This window comes from Mustelus asterias, chromosome 21, assembly GCF_964213995.1.
Source record: "Mustelus asterias chromosome 21, sMusAst1.hap1.1, whole genome shotgun sequence".
Classification (NCBI taxonomy): domain Eukaryota; kingdom Metazoa; phylum Chordata; class Chondrichthyes; order Carcharhiniformes; family Triakidae; genus Mustelus; species Mustelus asterias.
Window position 1 is genome coordinate 39,387,177 of NC_135821.1, and position 20,210 is coordinate 39,407,386.

A 20,210-nucleotide genomic window follows, 5' to 3' on the forward strand; every position below is an offset into this window, starting at 1 on the left:
TTGACTTGGTTGCTGGGAGGGTTGAGAGAGTCCCACATCCGATTGGGCATCTTCCTGGGGGCACGATCACATGACCTCCTGCCTCCAACTGTTCCACCCCCAAGCTCCTATTATTGGTCATCTGACATGTCCAGCTTCATAGTGCTCCAGGTTATACACCAATCAGAAAGCAGACAGACTACCTTCGTGACCAGATTGGGTAATTTTCACTGTCAGTCAGTACCTTTCATTGCCCATGTCTGAATGAACAAAAGGATTCGTCGAAAACATTTTAAAGCAAAAACAATTTTTATACCCCATACATGAGCAGCTCGGTTGCTTAAAATGTGGCGCAGAATAGCGCCCATGGTACATGTTCAATCCTCATCCTGGCAATCTGGTGCTTCTTTGCCTTGCCCCATGGTGGCATCATAATATCTGCTAGGATTAGGAGCCTCAGGCCATGAAGACGCTGCGTGAAGAGGGAGCGAGGGATGTGAGTAGCAGTGTTCAGAGATTTATCTTTAACTCCTGGGGCCTTCAGGGTAATCCTATGTTGAAGGGTTGAATCCCTTCTCTCTCTCCCTTTACCCTAATCCCAACATCCACCAAGCCTTGCCTCAGTTGAACTCAGTATTTTCCTGATGGGTTATTCAAAGTCTAGCAACTCCATATGGAACATAGTTGTTTTGCTCCATATGGCAGTGAAAATGTCAGTGCAAATAGAAAGTAGGACAAATGTTTACCTCCAGGGACTTCAACTTAAAATAAACCGCTTTCCTCTCTCATTAGTGAAAGGCTATAGGAAAACACAAGGAGCTACAAGCTCAGTGCAATTCATACTCTAAGCACAACGCCACTTGCTGTTAACAAATCTCAGTGGAAAGCTCCCACTTTGGTCGCCAGTTATAATCTGCATTTTGGAGTTCATGCACTTTGAGGTCTTTTAGATGTTTTGGCAGTTACATGGTCAGTTAGTTTCCTTTCTGTGGAAATGATAGTTACGCTAGTTAAGAATGTAGGATTGACAGCAAATCGCACCACATTAATTTTGCACCTTGCTTGAGCTGCAGTGGAATCTGTGGTCAATAAAGTTAAAGTGAGCTGAATATCAAATGCATGGTTAGCATCGACAGAATTGCAAAAACTGCAAGCGCAATAGAGAAAGAACCGCTTTGTGCTCCTGCACTTGACGCTGTTGCTCTGTTTCGTTCCCCCCACAGAACCCCCAACTGCTCCACAAACTCTCGGTTACAGCACCAGGCAGTCGGCGGTGCTCTTAGACTGGAAACCCCCCGAGGACAGTGGGGGTCGGACAGATATCACGTACAACGCTCTGTGCAGCAGGTGTGCGGTGACCCTCCCGACGTGCGGGCCGTGCGACAGCCGCATTGAGTTTGTCCCCCAGCAGCTGGGATTGGTCGATACGGCCGTCACTGTGGTTAACCTGTTGCCGTATGTCAACTACACCTTCAGGGTGGAGGCTGTGAACGGAGTCTCGGACCTGAGTCCCGCTCCGCGGATGTACGTGGAGATTACCGTGGTCATAAGCCAAGGAGGTAAGTGCTAGTGGTTTCTGATTATCAATTGAAAAGTACTTCCTAAAATTTCTTCAGCTCCTATTCGTGATGAGTGGTTTGCTGTGTAGTGGACTGTCGGTTGATACTCAGAAGTATTCCAATAAAGGTTACTGGAAGCCAAACAAAACAGGGGATTTATTGTGCTTTGTGAAGACCTTTCGATTGGAGGGCTCATGCTTTAGGTCAGGAATGTATGACCAGTAATGATCGCCATTGGGTCCTTGAGTCTTATGTGATCAAGAAGCTTATTCTGTGCCACATGGCATTGCCACAGTGCTTTTGGAAGACTTTGCCCTGGATTCCAACTTGTTATGCACCTGGAATTGAACTGGATATTGGCCCATTGGCATTGAGTGGCAAGGCATGATGTCAACATCTCCACCTCTATTTTCCAGAGACACTGTCAGCCTTGACCTTCTTTGCCCACAGCCTATTAATTATGGTGGGCAGGTGGATAATGGCAAGCAGCCCACTTGTTCCATCTATAGCCTCTTCCCACCCCCTGTCCCCACCCAACCTTTTCCCCAGTTTGGTCAAGAGCATTGGTAGAGAGGGTAGCAAGCCACATTTTGTTGGTGGGAGAGAGCGAATAGTGATTGCTCTCCTCCCTCCCTAATGTCCTAAAAACCCCACTCGTTGGAGCCCCACGTCTTGTCCGCAGCATTTGAAACACAATGCAATGAAGGTTTTGGGGCGTGCCTACCCCTTTAATTGTGCCTCCTGTCCTGACTTCAGTCGACGTGAGCTCCCTCTTAGTGAGTGTGCAATGTGACCCTCGACCCAGGAAGAGAAACTAGACTCCTCATGTGGTCAGAGCAGCGGGAGAACGCAGAAAATGAGGATTGTTGTAGATCTGCATCGTATGGCTTGTCTGTGAAGAAACAGCTGCAGCAGTGTGATTTTAGATTGTACATTTACCCTCCAAATGTATTGATTTTGCTGCAAATGGATTTTGAGAAATGGTTCTTGAGAAATAGTCTGCAGGAAGCTATATCCATTCGAGTATTAGAATTAGTGAAGAATATATATTTGGGCAGATGTCAGATGGAATTTAATGCAGAGGAATGTGAAATGGAAATCTTTGAAGAAGGGTTTAGATGTACAATGCTGTAAGACTGAAGAGAATGGCTGACATGGCGGGCATTCTAAGTTTCGTAAGTAGAAGATCAGAGCATAAAAGATATGCTGAGACATTTAGATGAAGGCGGGTGGGAGGTGGCACAGTGCTGCCTCACAGCGCCAGTGACCTTGGTTCGACTCCCAGCTTGGGCCACTGTGTGTGCGGAGTCTGCACGTTCTCCCCGTGTCTGCGCAGGTTTCCTCCAGGTGCTCCGGTTTCCTCCCACAGTCCAAAAGACGTGGCATTGGCCATGTTAAATTCATCCTCAGTGTACCCGAACAGTGGCGATTAGGGGATTTTCACAGTCACTTCATTGCAGTGTTAATGGAAGCCTACTTGTGACAGTAATAAATAAACATTTAAGATGGCTTATTTCGAGCATAACACCAGTATGGGGCAGTTGGGCCAAATGGCCTGTTTCTGTTCTGTAAATTCCATATCTGAAGTTAATGTTGAACAGGGCATCAGTTAGGCCACAAGTTCAAATACTGTGTCCAGTTTTGGGTGGTATAACTCTGGAGTTTGGAGGTTAGGGAATGGGTTATAGAGTTGAATTGTTGCCAGCATGGCTCAAAGAGTTGGGCTGCTGGATCCTGGTAACAATCTTAGTGAATTTGATAAGAATCCAAGGGCTCCAAAGCAGATGGATGAAGATCAATTATCAGCAAGATACAAGCTATAGTGGAGGACAAACTCTGTTGGAAACCATCCAAATCGGCACTTTCATAATGAGGTTGGGAAAAGAGCTTAATAATGGGAGAGCTACATACTAAGCTTCCCAAACAGTGTGACGTTTCAGCAGGCTAGCTCAATTTAAAGTCAAGAATCACAGAATCATAGAAACTGAAGTGCAGAAGGAGGCCATTTGGCCCATCGAGCCTGAACTGACACCAATCCCTCCCAGGTTTTGTCCTATCCCCTTTTACCCTCCTAATCCCCATGACATTAAAGGGCAATTTATCATGACCAATCAACCTAACCCGCACATATTTGGACTCTGGGAGGAAACAGGAGCATCCGGAGGAAACCCACGCAGACACAGGGAGAATGTGCAAATTCCAGGACCAGGGATCCGGGTTCGATTGGGTCACTGTCTGTGCGGAGACTGCACGTTCTCTCCGTGTCTGCCTGGGTTTCCTCCAGGTACCCGAGGCCGGAATTGAACTCTGCTCCCTGTCGCTGTAAAGCAGCAGTGCTAGTGGTGTGCCTCCGGGATCAGTGTTGGGACCGCAATTGTTTACGATTTACGTAGATGATTTGGAGTTGGGGACCAAATGTAGTGTGTCAAAGTTTGCAGATGACACTGAGAGGAGTGGCAGTGCAAAGTGTGCAGAGGATGCTGAAAGTCTGCAAAGGGGCATAGATAGTCTAAGTGAGTGGGCAAGGGTCTGGCAGATGGAGTACAATGTTGGTAAATGTGAGGTTATCCATTTTGGTAGGAATAACAGCAAAATGGACAATTATTTAAATGGTAAAAAATTGCAACATGCTGTTGTGGAGAGGGACCTGGGTGTCCTTGTGCATGAATCACAAAAAGTTGGTTTGGAGGTGCAGCAGGTAATTAAGAAGGCAAATGGAATTTTGTCCTTCATTGTTAGAGGGATGGAGTTTAAAAACAGGGAGGTTGTGTTGCAGCTGTATAAGATGCTGGTGAGGCCACACCTGAAGTAAGAGTGTACAGTTTTGGTCTCCTTACTTGAGAATGGATGTACTGGCACTGGAGGGGTGCAGAGGAGATTCACTAGGTTCATTCTGGAGTTGAGAGAGTTGGCTTATGAGGAGAGACTGAGTAGACTTGGGCTATACTCATTGGAATTCAGAAGAATGAGGGAAGATCTTATAGAAACATATAAGTTTATGAAGGGAATAGATAAGATAGAAGCAGGGAAGTTGTTTCCACTGGCAGGTGAAACCAGAACTAGGGGGCATGACCTCAAAATAAAGGGGAGCAGATTTAGGACTGAGTTGAGGAGGAACTTTTTCACACAAAGGGTTGTGAATCTGTGGAATTCCCTGCCTAGTGAAGCAGTTGAGGCTACCTCACTGAATGTTTTTAAGGCAAGATTAGATACATTTTTGAACAGTAAAGGAATTAATGGTTATGGTGAGTGGGAGGGTAAGTGGAACTGAGACCATGAAAAGATCAGCCAGGATCTTATTGAATGGAGGAGCTGGCTTGAGGGGCTAGATGGCCTACGCCTGCTCCTAGTTCTTATGTAACCACGAAGTTACAAAGTGACCTCTGCCCTAAAAGGGATTGTAAAGCACGGCATTGGCAGAAGCAGAGTTGAAGGAGAAATCAAGCTCTTGGGAATAGTGGTCAGTTTATTGAGGTGGAGAAACAGGTTAACAATCAAAAGAGAATTATACGAACATACAAACTAGGAGCAGAAGTAGGCCATTCAGCCCTTTGAGCCTGTTCTACCATTCTCTAAGATCATGACAGATCGGTTTGTGTTCCGAGTTCCACTTTCCAATCTACCCCCCATAACCTTGATTCCCTGGCCTAAGTAGAATCTATCTACATCTGCCTTAAAACTACTCAGTCACCCTGCCTCCATCACCTTCTGAGCAAGTCCCAGAGTCACACAACCCTCAGAGAGAGAATTTCACCTCATCTCTGTCCTAAAAGGGTAATCACTAATTTTAAAACAGTACCCTCTAGTTCTGGACGCACCCACAAGAGGAAACATCCTTTCCACATCCACCTTGTCGAGACTGTTCAGGATCTGATATACGTCGATCAAATCATTCCTCTTATAAACTCCAGTGGAAACAGGTCCAGTCTGTCCAACCTTTCCTCATCAGGCAACCCACTGATTCCAAGTATTGATCGCATCAATCCATGTGGAATGAAGCTAACTTTGAAAGGGAGGAAGTTTACTGAAAGGGCAAACTTGAACAAAGAGGTGAAGGGCAAATCAAAAGTAAAAGGTGGTGGGGGGGGGGGGAAAGAGAAGTTTTTAAGAGAGATTATGAAGCATGTTTGCTCTGGGATGGTTCTGAAAGAAAAGGCCAGATTTAATCAATGGATTAGGCGCTGAAAGGTCATTTAAAAGGAACGATGTGGTAATTGCAGCACTCCTGTGGCATTAGTCATAGAATGATCCGTGTTCCACTTGATCCAAGAGTCAGAGTTATCTGTCTGAGGTGAATAGTTTGCTCTTTCAGACGGTCAGTGCAGCGTTAGATGGTCTCATCCCTTCCTGTGGAGTGCCATCTTGCCGTGGTGAAGAGGCTTGAGCTTTCCACTGATCCCAAGAGCGAAGCTGTGGGGAGTCTTAAACTCTTGGTAGGGTCACCCATGATGGTAAGGTCGGAGGGGAGGAACCTGACAAATACACAATCCAAAACAAGTTCTCAATGTCGGATCAGGCAGTACATACTCGTGCGATATCAACTGCTGTGATGGTGGATGAAGACTGCAGCAGTAGGGAAATCCCCAATCGTTGAGGTTCCTTTGGCACTGGAACTTGACTTAGCTTCTGTCAAGGGAAGTTGTGTCTGCTGATGTGCAACGGCGTACCCATGTTAAAAGATGTCCCACACCAGGCATCTACCTCGAGGAAACAACACACCCCCCCCAACACACACAGGAGCCCAGTGGCGATTGGCGAGAGATGACGGGGACAGGACCATGAGATCTGGAAGTCCCTAGCTTCAGACTGGTGTGTAAGCGCTGGAGTTTCATTCAATTGTTTCAGTTTTGGAACAGGAAGAGGAGATCATTTCAGCAGCTTTCTTCGCGACTCAGTGGCCCTCTTCAGAATCCAGTCTCCTCACCCCCATGGAGAAGCGGTTAGAAAAGGTGCCCTAAAAATAGTCTGTTCTTCTTCGCCCAGCCCAAGGAAGGCACCCAAACAAAAGGAGGACATATTAATGACTTTGTAGGTGGCAGAAAATTTGTCAAGTTGTGAGGAGGATAATGACAGAGTTCAAGAGGAGATGGATAATGTGGTGGAATGGGCAGAGGTGTGGCAGATGTAATTTCAAGAAATGATGTGAAGTCTTCAGAGAAAGGTTTCCGGGAATGGTTGTAAGGATGAGGAACTTCAGTTACCGGGATAGATTGTAGAAGATGGAAAGAGGATGCCGGGAGGCTTCAAGCGGACAAGCTGAGTGAATGGGCAAGAAAATGGCAGATGGAATATAATAGGAGTAAGTGTGAAGTTACCCACTTTCTGGATAGTCTGTGGGTGGAATTGTGGCAGAGGCGAGAAAACCGGGGTGCAGCTTGTCAGCGGCACAACCGGGGTTTCCTCCAGATATTATGGCACTCTACATACAAAATCTGGAGGCATGTTCTTCGCTGTCGTGGTGCAGCCCGACGCCAGCTCCACAGAGCTAGTTTTAAAGGATATCCTGATCTACAGTAAAAATACTGTCCCCAACGCGAGCCCCCCACCCCCCCCAAACAATGGATACAGGGACACCCTCTTCCCCCCGGCCCTGATAAGTGCCGAGACCGACCCCCGCCCCTCTCCCAACCCATGGAGCTCCCCAAAGGGCCTGCCCTGGCAGTGCCGCCCTGGAAATGCCAGGGCACTGCCTGGGCATGTCCTTCTTTCCCCAGTGACTGGACTTACCTCTGCGACCCCAGCCGGTTCCCCTCAACTGCTTCAGGTTTTTAGAAAGCAGTTGTAAACCTCGCTGACGTGGCGCCACATTGGTGTGCGGGGATTTCTAAATTGTTGGGGGGGGGGTAACATATGGTGGAGGAACCCGCTAATTATACTAAAATGTATTGAAATGAAGTTCCTGTCTTTTCTCAGCAGAAAGCTCATTATGTCACTCTCGCGGGGTGGGGAATTAAAAAAAATTAGATCTCGCCGGCAAGAATCTCGTTTTCTGATTCTTGTCAGATTTTGCACCCATGTCACCATTTGTGATCATGGCTAATGCGGGCGTTAACTCAGCCCCTATCTCTTAAATGGTGAGATGTTGGGAAGTGTTGACGTCCAAAGCGACCTGAGTCAATGAGAAAGTTATCATGCAGGTGCAACAAGATGTGCTGGCTTTCATCACACAGGGATTGGCGTACAGAGGTAAAAATGTCCCGTTTCAATTGTATCGAGCCTTGTTCAGACTGTACCTGGAGCAAAGGAGGCACGGTGGCACAGTGGTTAGTGCTGTTGCCTCACAGCGCCAGGGACCCAGGTTTGATTCCCGGCTTGGGTCACTGTCTGTGTGGAGTCCGCATGTTCTCCCCGTGTCTGCGTGGGTTTCCTCCAGGTGCTCCGGTTTCCTCCCATGGTCCAAAAGACGTGCTGGTTGGGCTAACTTTAAAAACAGTGTACAAGTTTTGGTTTCTTTATTTCATGGAGGATACAAGGAGGGAGTGCACTGCAGATTCACCAGACTAATCTCTGGTGAATACCTTATGAGGAGCGACTGAGGAAGCTGGACACGTATTATTTAGAGTTTCGAAGAATGATCTCTTTGAAACTTGCAAAATTCATGCAGGGCTTGATAGGATGGGTGTGGATAGGATATTTTCCCTGGCAGATGAGAGTAAAAGCTGAGGACATACACTCAGAATTTAAGACTGCGATGGGGAGAAAGTTCTTCCGGGGTGAATCTTTGAAATTCTCTACTCCAGAGGGGTGTGGAAGCTCAATCACTGAGCACGTTCAAGAAAGAAATCAATAAATTTCTAGCAAATAATGACATCAATGGATATGTAGATAGTGCGGGAAATTTGCTTTGAGGTAGACGATCGGCCATGATCGAATTGAATGGCGGAGCAGGCTTGATGGGCTGAATGGCCTACTCATGTTTCTATGTTCCTCCGAGTAGGTTGAGGGAGACTGGGTCGAGGTGTTCAAAATTGAGTCATCAGGACAGAGTAGACAGGAAAATCTTTTCCCATTGGGTCAAGAACTGGAGGGGTCCAATTGAAGGGGATTGACAATTGAACCAACAGAGGCCTGTGGTGGTTAGGCTGTGGAATGCATTGCCTTGAGTGTGTGGTAGAATCAAGATTTAATTGCAGCCTTCAAAAGTGAATTGGCGAAGCGTCCATAGGGAAATAGCAAAAAACTCAAGGGGTTGAAGGGCCTCTTCTCTCTGTAGCATTCGGAAATAATTTGCGGGCTGACGAGGAGGGGATGGAACTTGTCAAATTGCTCTTGCAGAGAGCTGGCATGGACATGGTGGGCAGAATGGCCTCCTTCTGTGCTGTAGCCCTACAATGATCTTTATGTTTTTTATAATGCAAAAAATAATGCAACCACTCCATACTTTGGTTCCCTGTTCCAGCAATTCTGCCTGGAATGGGAAGAGAAGCTCTGAGCAGATGCAGTTGCTGGAACCTCTGAATAAGACTCTGGTCCAGATCATCCAGTTTCCACATCGTCAGGGGCCAGACCTGTGACTCATGATGCGCTGGGAGCCCTGCAGACGTTCTGCTGCACTAACCCCCGTGGGAATAGCCCGGGAATTTGAATTTCGGCTTTTCTCTGTGAATGTGTCAGACTCTGAATTAGAGACTTCAGAAGGTTCCACTGTACGTATTGTCATGGTTACCCAGCAAACACCAACTCTCTGCTTCATTCCCACCACCAACTCGCATCCATAGACTACATCCTGACTCTCCCAGATACTCCCTGATTTGTCCCCCACAACTAACCCTTGGCCCTTGCAAAATATCCCGCTGACTCCGCTCGACTACCCCTCCCCACTAATCCACTGACTTCCCCTGACTACCCCCATCACTATCCCTCTGACCCCTGACCCCCCCCCCCCAACCTGACCATCACCCAACTACCCATCCTGATTCATTCTGACTACCTTGATCCACCCGCCGACCCTACCAGCCTATCCATTCACGCAACCATACACCCACCCATTCACCAACATTCACATTGGGCATTTAGACTTGCCATGCGGCAGCAATCCTGTAAAAGGGACACGTAACCTGGTTCTCCCCACCAGGGCTCCAGCTCTGAGATGGAGCTTTCCATTGGTCACCATGTTCTGACATTCTAAAGAAGCTGGGCTCGGAGCTCCTGGCACGAAATGTGGAGCAGCATCACTGGGCGGAAATGTTTGTGTGGAGGCTGCAAGTTCCCCCCTTGTCTGTGTGGGTTTCCTCTGGGGTCTCTGGTTTCCTCCCACAGTCTGAAAGACATGTTGGTTAGGTGCAGTGGCCATGCTAAATTCTCCCTCGGTGTACTCGAACAGGCGCCGGAGTGTGGTGACTAGGGGACTTTCACAGTAACTTCATTGCAGTGTTACTGTAAGCTCGTGACACTGATAAATAGACTTCAACTCCATGGGAGATCTGGGCCTCTTTCTTGGAGTTGGGGCCAGTCTTATGGGCAGAGGTATGTTTGGTCGTCAGGGTCAATTGCCAATCAGCAAATATCAGGGAGATTTGGGCATATTGCCCCACATCTCTGCCGGAGGTTCCACGATCTTTTATGTCAGTTATCTCTGGGCACAGCTGTGGAGGATGGTTTCAGAGTCGAGCTTTCTGCTATCCAATAACAATCTCAGAGAAACATTGCCAGTGACAATGGAAAGAATTACCCAGAATACTCGCCTATTTAAGCAGATACACCAGCGTGTGTTAGAAGGGTTGATGTGCAATGAGTTCTTGCCTTCATGGTAACATTCTGGCAGATCCACTGCTTTAGGGAGATCATTAGCAGTAGTGTGCCTCCAACTAAAAGTCTAACATATGCAGCATGTCTCGAGCCTTTTCCAAGTAGAGCTAGGTTCAGGGACTTGAACACATAATCCATGCTAACGCTCCAGTGCAGTGCACTGCAGGAACTCACCAAGGCTCCGTAGACAGCACCTTGCAGACCCACTAACATCGGGAAGGACAAGGGCAGCGGACAGATGGGAAGACCACCACCTGGAGGTTTCTTCCAAGCCACTCGCCATCCTGAATTGGGACTATATCGCTGTTCCCTCATTGTCAATGGGTCAAAGTGCTGAAACTCCCTCCCTAACAGCTCTGTGGGTGTCCCTACACCACATGGACTGCAGAGGTTCATCACCACTTTCTCAAGGGCAGTTAGGGATGGACAATAGATGCTGGCCTCGGCAATGGCAGCCACATCCCATAAATTAATTTAAAATAAGTATTGAGGGAAAGCTGCGCTGTCTGAGGTGACATCATTCCGATGTTAAACTGAGGATCCGTATACCCCTCTAAGTGAACATTAATGATCCCAATGTACCACTCAAAGATGTTAAAGGGAGCTTATCCCAGTCTCCTGGTTAATAATCACCGCTCAAACAACATTACTGAAACAATCTCCAATTGTGTATCTCATTGCTGGTTATAAGATCTTGCTGTGTGCAAATCGGTTGCCATATTTCACTACATTACAACAGTGATTAAACCTCACATACTTCATTGGTTGTGAAGCACTTCGGAATTTCCCATGGTTATGACAGAAGCTACAATAACACAAGCTAATTCTTATCGTTTCAAATCTTGTTTTGTAAGCTGCACCGGAGCTATAAGTTGAGGGGCACATCTCTCCCCAATCCTTCATATATCGAGGACAAAATGTCAAAATAAACCATCGGTATGGAATGCTTCCGTTTATTTACGGCCAGGATGTTAAGGACACTACTGTCCAGCAGGATAGCATGGTCCCGCTGAAGTAAATGGCCCACCACATCTGACTGGTGGGAGGAGGGGGGGTGAAGGAGCACCATAAAATCCTGGCCTAGGACTCGGCTGTGAAGCGGGTGGGGGGGCGGGGGAAGAGAGATGCTAAAGAAACCTTCCCACTTTTTCTTCCTGTTTCCCCCCTCCCAAGATTGGCTTAAGATTTTAGCTGGAGATGTTATTCTTGCAGGAGATTGCGCAGGAGAGCCTCTGGGTTGTGGGTCTATTGTGATCCACAAGGCATCAAAGGTTGCGTGGGCCATGCTGCATCAAAGGATCTCTGAGGGTCTTTGCCTATCTGTCCTGACTCATAGAATAGAATGACTTTGGAACCCGAGAAGTTTCTTGAAAATTGAGCTTCTCGCTTTAAATGATTGAGGGGATGGCGGAACTGCTGTATGAGGAGAGATTGACTGGGTTAGGATTGTTTTCGCTGGAGTTCAGACGAATAAGGTGGGGTCTCATAGAGACTTATACAATTCTAACAGGACTAGACAGGGTAGATGCAGGAACGATGTTCCCAATGGTGGGGGAGTCCAGAACCAGGGGTCACGGTCTAAGAATACGGGGTAGACCATTTAGGACGGAGATGAGGAGACATTTCTTCACCCAAAGAGTGGTGAGCCTGTGGAATGCATTACCACAGGAAGTAGTTGATGCCAAAGCATTGAATGTATTCAAGAGGCGGCTGGATATAGCACTTAGGGTGAATGGGATCAAAGGTTATGGGAGAAAGCAGGGTTTGATCATGATGAATGGCAGAGCAGGCTCCAAGGGCCAAATGGCCTCCTCCTGCTCCTATCTTCTATGTTTCTATGTTTTCTATGAAAATATTTGATGCCCACTTTTTGTTAAAATAGTTTCGGATTCCGTAAGTTTTCACGGCAGGGTGAGGAATGACCAGAGGGTCTCTGTCAATTGTGCGAGACTTCCATATACCCTGGTTTAATACTAGGCTATTGATCGGAGCCAAAACGATTACATAGACTGCAACTGAAAATAATTAAAGAAAAGGTTTTGTGCTTCGAGGTGGTTAAACATCCATTCCACATTACAAATGTGAATCACTGTGAATGGACTGATTTCTATCCTTCAAACAATGCATTGAGAGGGAGAACTGGACTTCGACATGTATTACTTTGGAAGCGAATTGAAAGAGCTTCCTGATAAGCTGAAAGCAGGCATTAGTGGTTTTATGCAATCTCTTTTTTTTCAATAGGTGCTTTTGTTGTACTTCAGATGGGAAAAAAATGTCTTTGGTTTAATCCCAGGAACTGGCGTCTGTCTGAGTTGGGCTACAGTCAAAACTGTGCCCACTTAAGCTGCAGAAACAGCAGCGCAGAGTTACTGTCTCCCAAGCCTTTGTTTCCCCGGGATATTGAAATAGGTATTATCCTTATCAGACGTACAGGTGCTGTGGTGCTGTCAAAGCTGAAACTGTCGCCTGTTAAAATTGAAAGCTTATACTATCCAATCTATTATTCCTCATAAGCACGCTTTGGGAACAAAAGCAGTTTTTCCACACTTGCAATGATTATTAACGAATTCTGCAACAACATGTTCTTCTGTTTGCTTATCTTGTTAAAAAATAATTAATGCTACCTGTATTTAGATTTGCCAGTGCAAGTCCTTGCAGTTAGAATATCCCTATTGCCCAGGCCACTAAACAAGCATTGCATCAGTGGCTTTGGCAACTCTCTAGCATGGATCTTAACAGAAAGACAGTAAGAGTTTTAACAACACCAGGTTAAAGTCCAACAGGTTTATTTGGTAGCAAATGCCATTCGCTTTCGGAGCGCTGCTCCTTCGTCAGATGGAGTGGATATCTGCTCTCATACAGAGACACAAAATCAAGTTACAGAATATTGATTAGAATGTGAATCTCTACAGCCAAGCAGGTCTTAAAGATACAGACAATCAGTATTCTGTAACTTGAGTTTGTGTCTCTGTGCCCTGTTTGAGAGCAGATATCCACTCCATCTGACGAAGGAGCAGCGCTCCGAAAGCTAATGGTATTTGCTACCAAATAAACCTGTTGGACTTTAACCTGGTGTTGTTAAAACTCTTACTGTGTTTACCCCAGTCCAACACCAGCATCTCCACATCTTAACAGAAAGGCCAGAGGTCCCATCACAGAATCCCTACAGTGAAGAAGGAGGCCTATCGAGTCTGCACTGACTCTCTGACAGAAGATCTTACCTCGACCCTCTCCTCGCCCTATCCCCGTAACCCCACACATTTCCATTGGCTAAGCCTCCGAAGCTACACATCTTGGGACACTAAGGGACAATTTAGCATGGCCAGTCCACCTAACCTGCAGATCTTTGGACTGTGGGAGGCAACTGGAGAAAACCCACGCAGACACGGGGAGAATGTGCAAACTCCACACAGACAGTCACCCAAGCTTGGAATCGAGCCCGGGTCCCTGGAGCTGTGAGGCAGCAATGCTAACCACTGTGCCACCCAATGAATGAATTGAATTAATTTATTATTGTCACATTTTGGGATACAGTCAAAAAGTATTGTTTCTTGCGAGTTGTTACAGACAAAACATACCATTCATAGAGTACAGAAGGGAGAAGGAAAGGAGAGGGTGCAGGATATAGTGTTGCAGTTACAGGTAAGGTGAAGAGAAAGATCAGCTTAATGTGTGATAGGACCATTCACAGATCTGATGGCCACAGGGAAGAAGCTGTTCTGGAGTTGGTTGCTATGTATTTTCAGCCTTCTGTATCTTTTTCCCAATGAAAGAAGGTGGAAGAGAATATGTCCGGGGTGTGTGAGGTCCTTGATTATGCTGGCTGCTTTTCCAAGGCAGTGGGAAGTGTAGACAGAGTCAGTGGATGGGAGGCTGGTTTGCGAGATGGACTGGAAGCTGTGTGTCTGGAGATTACAGACATTTTCGCATAGCTTGGTTCCCAAGAGGTTGCACTGTTTTTTTTCAATGCATTTCACCCAAAATCAGTCACACTAATGCAAAACACCATGCATTTTTAGGTATAAATTTAGCTTCCGCTGTCTTTTGTACTGGTTTAAAATGTCATGCCAGAGGCTGACTCCACCTACGGAATAGGCCACAATAGGTCAATCATTCCTGGAAATTTCCATTAATTACCCTATAGGCCATTCTGCCCCTTGAGCCTAACCCACCATTAAAAGATCACAGCTGATCTGATAGTCACCTCAAATCTGCATCCCGCCTACATCATCTAGCACCCACTTACTTACCAAAAAGCTATCCACCTCTGTTCCACCATCTTTTCAGGGAGAGACTTCCAAAGCCAACTGTGTCCAAAACCTCAAGAAACTACAAAGGGTCCTGAATGAAGCCCAGTCCATCACACAAACCAGCCTCCCATCCATTGACTCTGTCTACACTTCCTGCTGCTTCGGCAAAGCAGCCAGCATAATTAAGGACCCCCGGACCCCGGACATTCTGTTTTCCGCCGCCTTCCTTTGGGAAAAAGATACAAACATCTGAGGTCATGGACCAACCGACTCAAGAACAGCTTCTTCCCTGCTGCTGTCAGACTTTTGAATGGACCTACCTTGCATTAAGTTGATCTTCCTCTGCACCCTAGCTATGACTGGAACACTACATTCTGCATCCTCTCCTTTCCTTCTCTTTGACTGTCTAGCGCGCAATAAACAATACTTTTCAGTGTATACTAATACATGTGACAATAAATCAAATCAAATCAAAAAAGACTCATGACCCTTTGAGAGAAAAAAATCACCTCATCTCCGTTTTAAATGGGCGACCCCTTAGTGACACCTCGTTTTAGATTCTTCCACAAGATGGATGAGCATGCTGGTCACAGCACTAAGTGCAGGAAACCATTTCAGTTGCGGGAGATCAAACCGGAATGGGGGAGTGGAGAAAGAACACCACCCCCCCACCCTCCCCACATTCCTCCAGCACACTCCACCATTGCCCCCAACTCCCCCAAACCCACTCCCATGAAAATGTGGCTGGGATCTTTCTGCTCTTAAATAGTGGGCTGATTTAGGTGTCACATTGGGTCTGCTGCCATTTTGAAGCAGTTATTATTTAAACAAGGTGGGAGCCACATCTTTAACAAAAATATATTTATTATTCGCCTTTAGTTCCTCTGAGACCATTGAGTCACTTGTGTTCTGTGTTTGGATATATTTTCCCCCCCTTGGAAGCCATTAGAAGCTAGAAGGTCTTACATTTATATAGCGCCTTTCATGGCTCCATGATTGCTCCAAGATAAGTGTGGCCAATGAAGTCCTTTTTTGAAGTGCAGTCACTGTTCCAACGTTCCAGTCAATTTGCACTTGGCAAGGTCGCACAAACAGGATTAAGATAATGGCCAAGTGCCCTGTTTCAGTGACGCACTCAGTATTGGCCAGGACTGCAGTGGCACGTCAACTGAGCTTTTCAGCTCAAGTCTCGAGAGTGCAACATGAACACGAGACCTTCTAATGCAGAGGCGAAGGTACAACACTGAGTCACCACTGACCTGGTTAAGCCAGTTGTGATCTTACGACAGTCCAGCAGATTTTACGGCTATTTGCTAAGATCAGAAACAAATGAGCAGGTTTATTGAAGTCGCTGTCACAATTTCAATCGCACAGCAAGTTGCCTGAGGCGACCATCTTCACCGACCTGCTCGTGCAACCAAATTGAAACTTAAAACCTCAATTATGTAACAAGTGGTTTGACAGGTAGACACATTCTGATTTTCGTTCCGATTGATATTTTTATACCGTACTTATGTTTATTGAGCTTGTGAGCAAAGCACCAATTGGAGGGGATTGGGAAAGATCATAAGCAGTTCGGGTGGCAATCTTGTCTCTACTGGTCCCTTCATAACATTGATACTTCTCTCGTACAGACTCGTATCAATCAAACTGAACCTGACCGCTACCTTCTGCCCCGATATACTGCAACGCATCCCTACATTGTTGAATTATCAGATGGAAACCGAGGGATGTATTTTTGTCACTAGAGACAGGAAAGGCCTCAGAGGTTTGCTACATTTATTAAACTTAGACTCAAAGACAAATGTTGGGTGATCATCAGGCTGAACACTTCATAGAATTGTACAATCGCAACAGTGCATCAACAGGTCCATCAAGTCTGCACCGATCACAATTCCTCCCAGCCCCTATGCCTGTAGCCCCACTTATTTACCCTGCTAGTCCCCCTAACACTAAGTGGCAATTTAGCATGGCTAATCCACCTAACTCACCCATTTTTGGACTGAGAGGAAACCGAGGCACCCAGAAGAAATCCATGCAGACACGGGGAGAATGTGCAAACTCCACACAGACACGGAGTGTGCCATCCAAACTATGCCCATCCTTGCTTACTAACCAAATCCTATCTATTGGGCGGCACAGTGGTTAGCGCTGCCGCCTCACAGCACCTGGGACCTGGGTTCAATTCCGGCCTCGGGTCACTGTCTGTGTGGAGTCTGCACATTCTCCCCGTGTTTGCGTGGGGATCCTCTGGTTTCCTCCCACAGTCCAAAGATATGCGGGTTAGGTTGATTGGCCATGCTAAATTGACCCTTAGTATCAAGGGGATTAGCAGGGTAAATACGTGGGGTTACGGGGATGGGGCCTGGGTGGTGTCGGTGCAGGCTCGATGGGCCGAATGGCTTTCTTCTGCACTGTATGATTCTATCTCTCAGTACATTAAAACAGAAGGTAGTAAGAATCGCATATTTGTTTTAACATGCTGATTAAATGCCAGATAAAAAGAGAAACGTGCAATAATTGTGGAATTCAATTTCATTTCAGCAATGATGCGAAACAGATTAAATCAATTTAAATGCGCAAAGGGATGTGTGTGCATATATCTGTACAATAAACTGTGCGGAAACACCAGAAGGAGTTGTTGAGCTTATTTGTGTGTGTATAAAAGATCTCACTGTCCAATTATCTCTCTCTTGTTCCAATGGGGTGGCGGCTTGTGGTACGTACAGCTGTGATTTGTTTTGCTTGTAGAGTACGAACAGAATAACCGGAGACATTAAAGTTTATTTATTAACGTCACAAGTAGGCTTACATTAACACTGCAATGAATTGCTGTGAAAATCCTCCAGTTGCCAGTGCCTGTTGGGGTACACTGAGGGAGAATTTAGCATGGCCAATGCACCTAACCAGCATGTCTTTCCGACTGCGGGAGGAAACCGGAGCACCCGGAGGAAACCGACGCAGACACTGAGAGAACATGCAGACTCCGCACAGGCAGTGACCCAAGCCGGGAATCGAACCTGGGTCCCTGGTGCTGTGAGACAACAGTGCCAAAATACAGAGACCAGCTGGACTGGATAAAACTGTATTGGTGTCAGCCCTGACTCAGTGGCAGCATTCACACTTCTTCTGAGTTCGAAGGTCAAAGGTTAGAGTTCCACTCCACAGAGGCTAGTACAGTACTGAGAGAGTGCGGCACTGTCAGAAATGCAGCCTTCTGTGGGAGGGGGTATACTGAGGTCCTAGCTGCCCCCTCTCCCACTGAGACAGATTACCACTGCTGATTGTGAGATCTTGCTGTGTGCATATTGAAAAACATTCTAACGTTGATTACACTTCAGAGCTGCCCCATTAGCTAGCAAGTACTGTGGGCTGTCTCAAGATAAAAGTGCGAGATATCTACTTTTTTTTTCCTTTATACCCAATTGTCTGTCACTGATTCTCCTATTTGATATTTTTAAATTACAACCCTGGGAATAAACTCCTCAGGCAATGTGAAAAGTGTAGAAATCAATACTTTTTAAAAATAGTATTGGATTGAAACATTTTCCATCGCAGCAGAAAGTGTCATTCCTGCAGCATGACATTTTATGCATTGCATTGGTGTTAAAACAGAAGATAGGAGGAGGAGCAGGCCATTCAGCCCCTCCGCCCCCCCCACCCCAAGCCTGCTCCGCCATTCAATATGATCATGGCTGATTCTCTATCTCAATGTCCTGCGTCCATTCTCTCCCCATACCCCATGATAACAGAATCCCTACAGTACAGAAGGAGACCATTCGGCCCATCGAGTCTGCACCAACCACAATCCCACCCACACCCTATCCCCATAACCCCACCCACACCCTATCCCCATAACCCCACGTATTTACCCTAGCTAGTCCCCCTGACACTAAGAGGTAATTTAGCATCGCCAATCCACCTAACCCGCACACCTTTGGACTGTGGGAGGAAACCGGAGCACCCGGAGGAAACCCACACAGACACGGGGAACGTGAAAACTCCACACAGACAGTGACCTAAGCTGGGAATCGAACCCAGGTCTCTAGCACTGTGAGGCAGTGGTGCTAACCTGTGCCACCCTGCCACCCCAAATGGTGCCTTGAGTGTTTAGAAATCTATTGTCTTCTTAAATATATTCAGTGAGTTGGCCTTCACAGCCTTCTGTGGTAGAGAATTCCACAGGTTCACCACCCTCTGAGTGAAGAAATTTCTCTTCATCTCAGTCCTAAATGGCCTACCCCATAACCTGAGTCTGTGAGCCCCTTGTTCTAGACCCCCTAAGCCAGAGGAAACAAAATCTCTACCTCCAATTTGTCCAGCCCTGTCAGAAATTTATACATTTCAAAGAGGTCTCATCTCATTCTCCTAAATTTCAGTGAGTAAAGGCCGAGTCAACACAATCTCTCCTCATACAACAAACTGCCATCCCAGGAATAACTCCCTCCATGGCAAGTATATCCTTTCTTGGGCAAGGGGGGCAAAATATTCCAGATGTGGTTTCACCAAGGCCCTGTACAGCTGCAATTAGACATCCTTGCTTCTATACCCAAGTCCTCTTGCATTGAAGGCCAACATACCATTTGCCTTCCGAACTGCTTGCTGCACCCACATGTATGCTTTCAGTGACTGGTGTACTAGGATGCCCAGGTCCCGTTGGACATCAACATTTCCCAATCTATCACCATTTAAATAATACTCTGCCATTCTGTTTTTCCTACCAATGTGGATAACTTCATACTTTATCCACATTATGCTGCATCTGCCATGTGTTTGTTCATTCACTCAACTTGTCTAAGTTGCCTTGAAGCCTCCTCACCACCCACATTCTCAATTAGTTTTGTATCATTAGCAAATTTGGAAATATTACATTTGGTTCCCTCATCCAAATATATTGTGAATAGTTGGGACCCAAGCACTGATCCCTGCGGGATCCCACTTGTTATCGCTGCCAATGCGAAAAGGACTCATTTATTCCCACTCTCGATTTCCTGTCGTCTGACTAATTCTCAATCCATGCCAATATATTACCCCCAATCCCAAGTGTTTTAATTTTACACACTAACCTCTCATTTGAGACTTTATCAAAAGCTTTCTGAAATATGCTGCTGGATGCCTCATCTACTCTGCTAGTTACATCCTCAAAAAACTCCAGTAGGTTTGTCAAACGTGATTTCCCTTTCATAAATCCATGTTGACTTTGTCTAATCCTGTTGATATTTTCTATGTCTCCTGTTCTCTCATCCTTTGTAACAGACTCGAGCTTTTGATAAGCTAATCGGTCCATAATTCCCTGTTATCTCCCTCCTTTTAAACAGCGGAGTTACATTTGCCACCCACCATTCTGTTCCAGAATCCACAGAATTTTGGAAGTGGTGTGGTCACTGACATGGCATTGCTAAAATTGAGGTGTTTTCTTTTAACATGGGCTAGGCCAGCATTTATTGTCCATCCTTAATTGCTATTGAGAAGGTGCTGGTGAGTTGCATTCTTGAACCTTCTCAGTCCATTTGGTGTAGATACACCCACAGTGCTATTTGAGTGGTGATAGTGGTGGGTCATGAGGTGGTGTTATGTGGAATTCAAGGATTTTGACCCAGCAACAGTGGAGGAATGGAAATATGCTTCCAAGTCAATATACTGTTCAGGATGTTGTTGAGTGGCTTGGAAGGGA

General features: G+C 46.3%; 1 protein-coding gene across 1 annotated transcript in view; it reads left to right on the forward strand.

Annotated features, from left to right (window-relative positions):
* The window catches only part of epha10 (EPH receptor A10), a 582,772-nt gene that overhangs the window by 330,168 nt on the left and 232,394 nt on the right, over positions 1 to 20,210 (forward strand). The window contains exon 5 of the mRNA XM_078237784.1: positions 1,203 to 1,538. Coding sequence (XP_078093910.1) covers positions 1,203 to 1,538 — 336 coding nt within the window. The remainder of the gene's footprint in view (positions 1 to 1,202; positions 1,539 to 20,210) is intronic.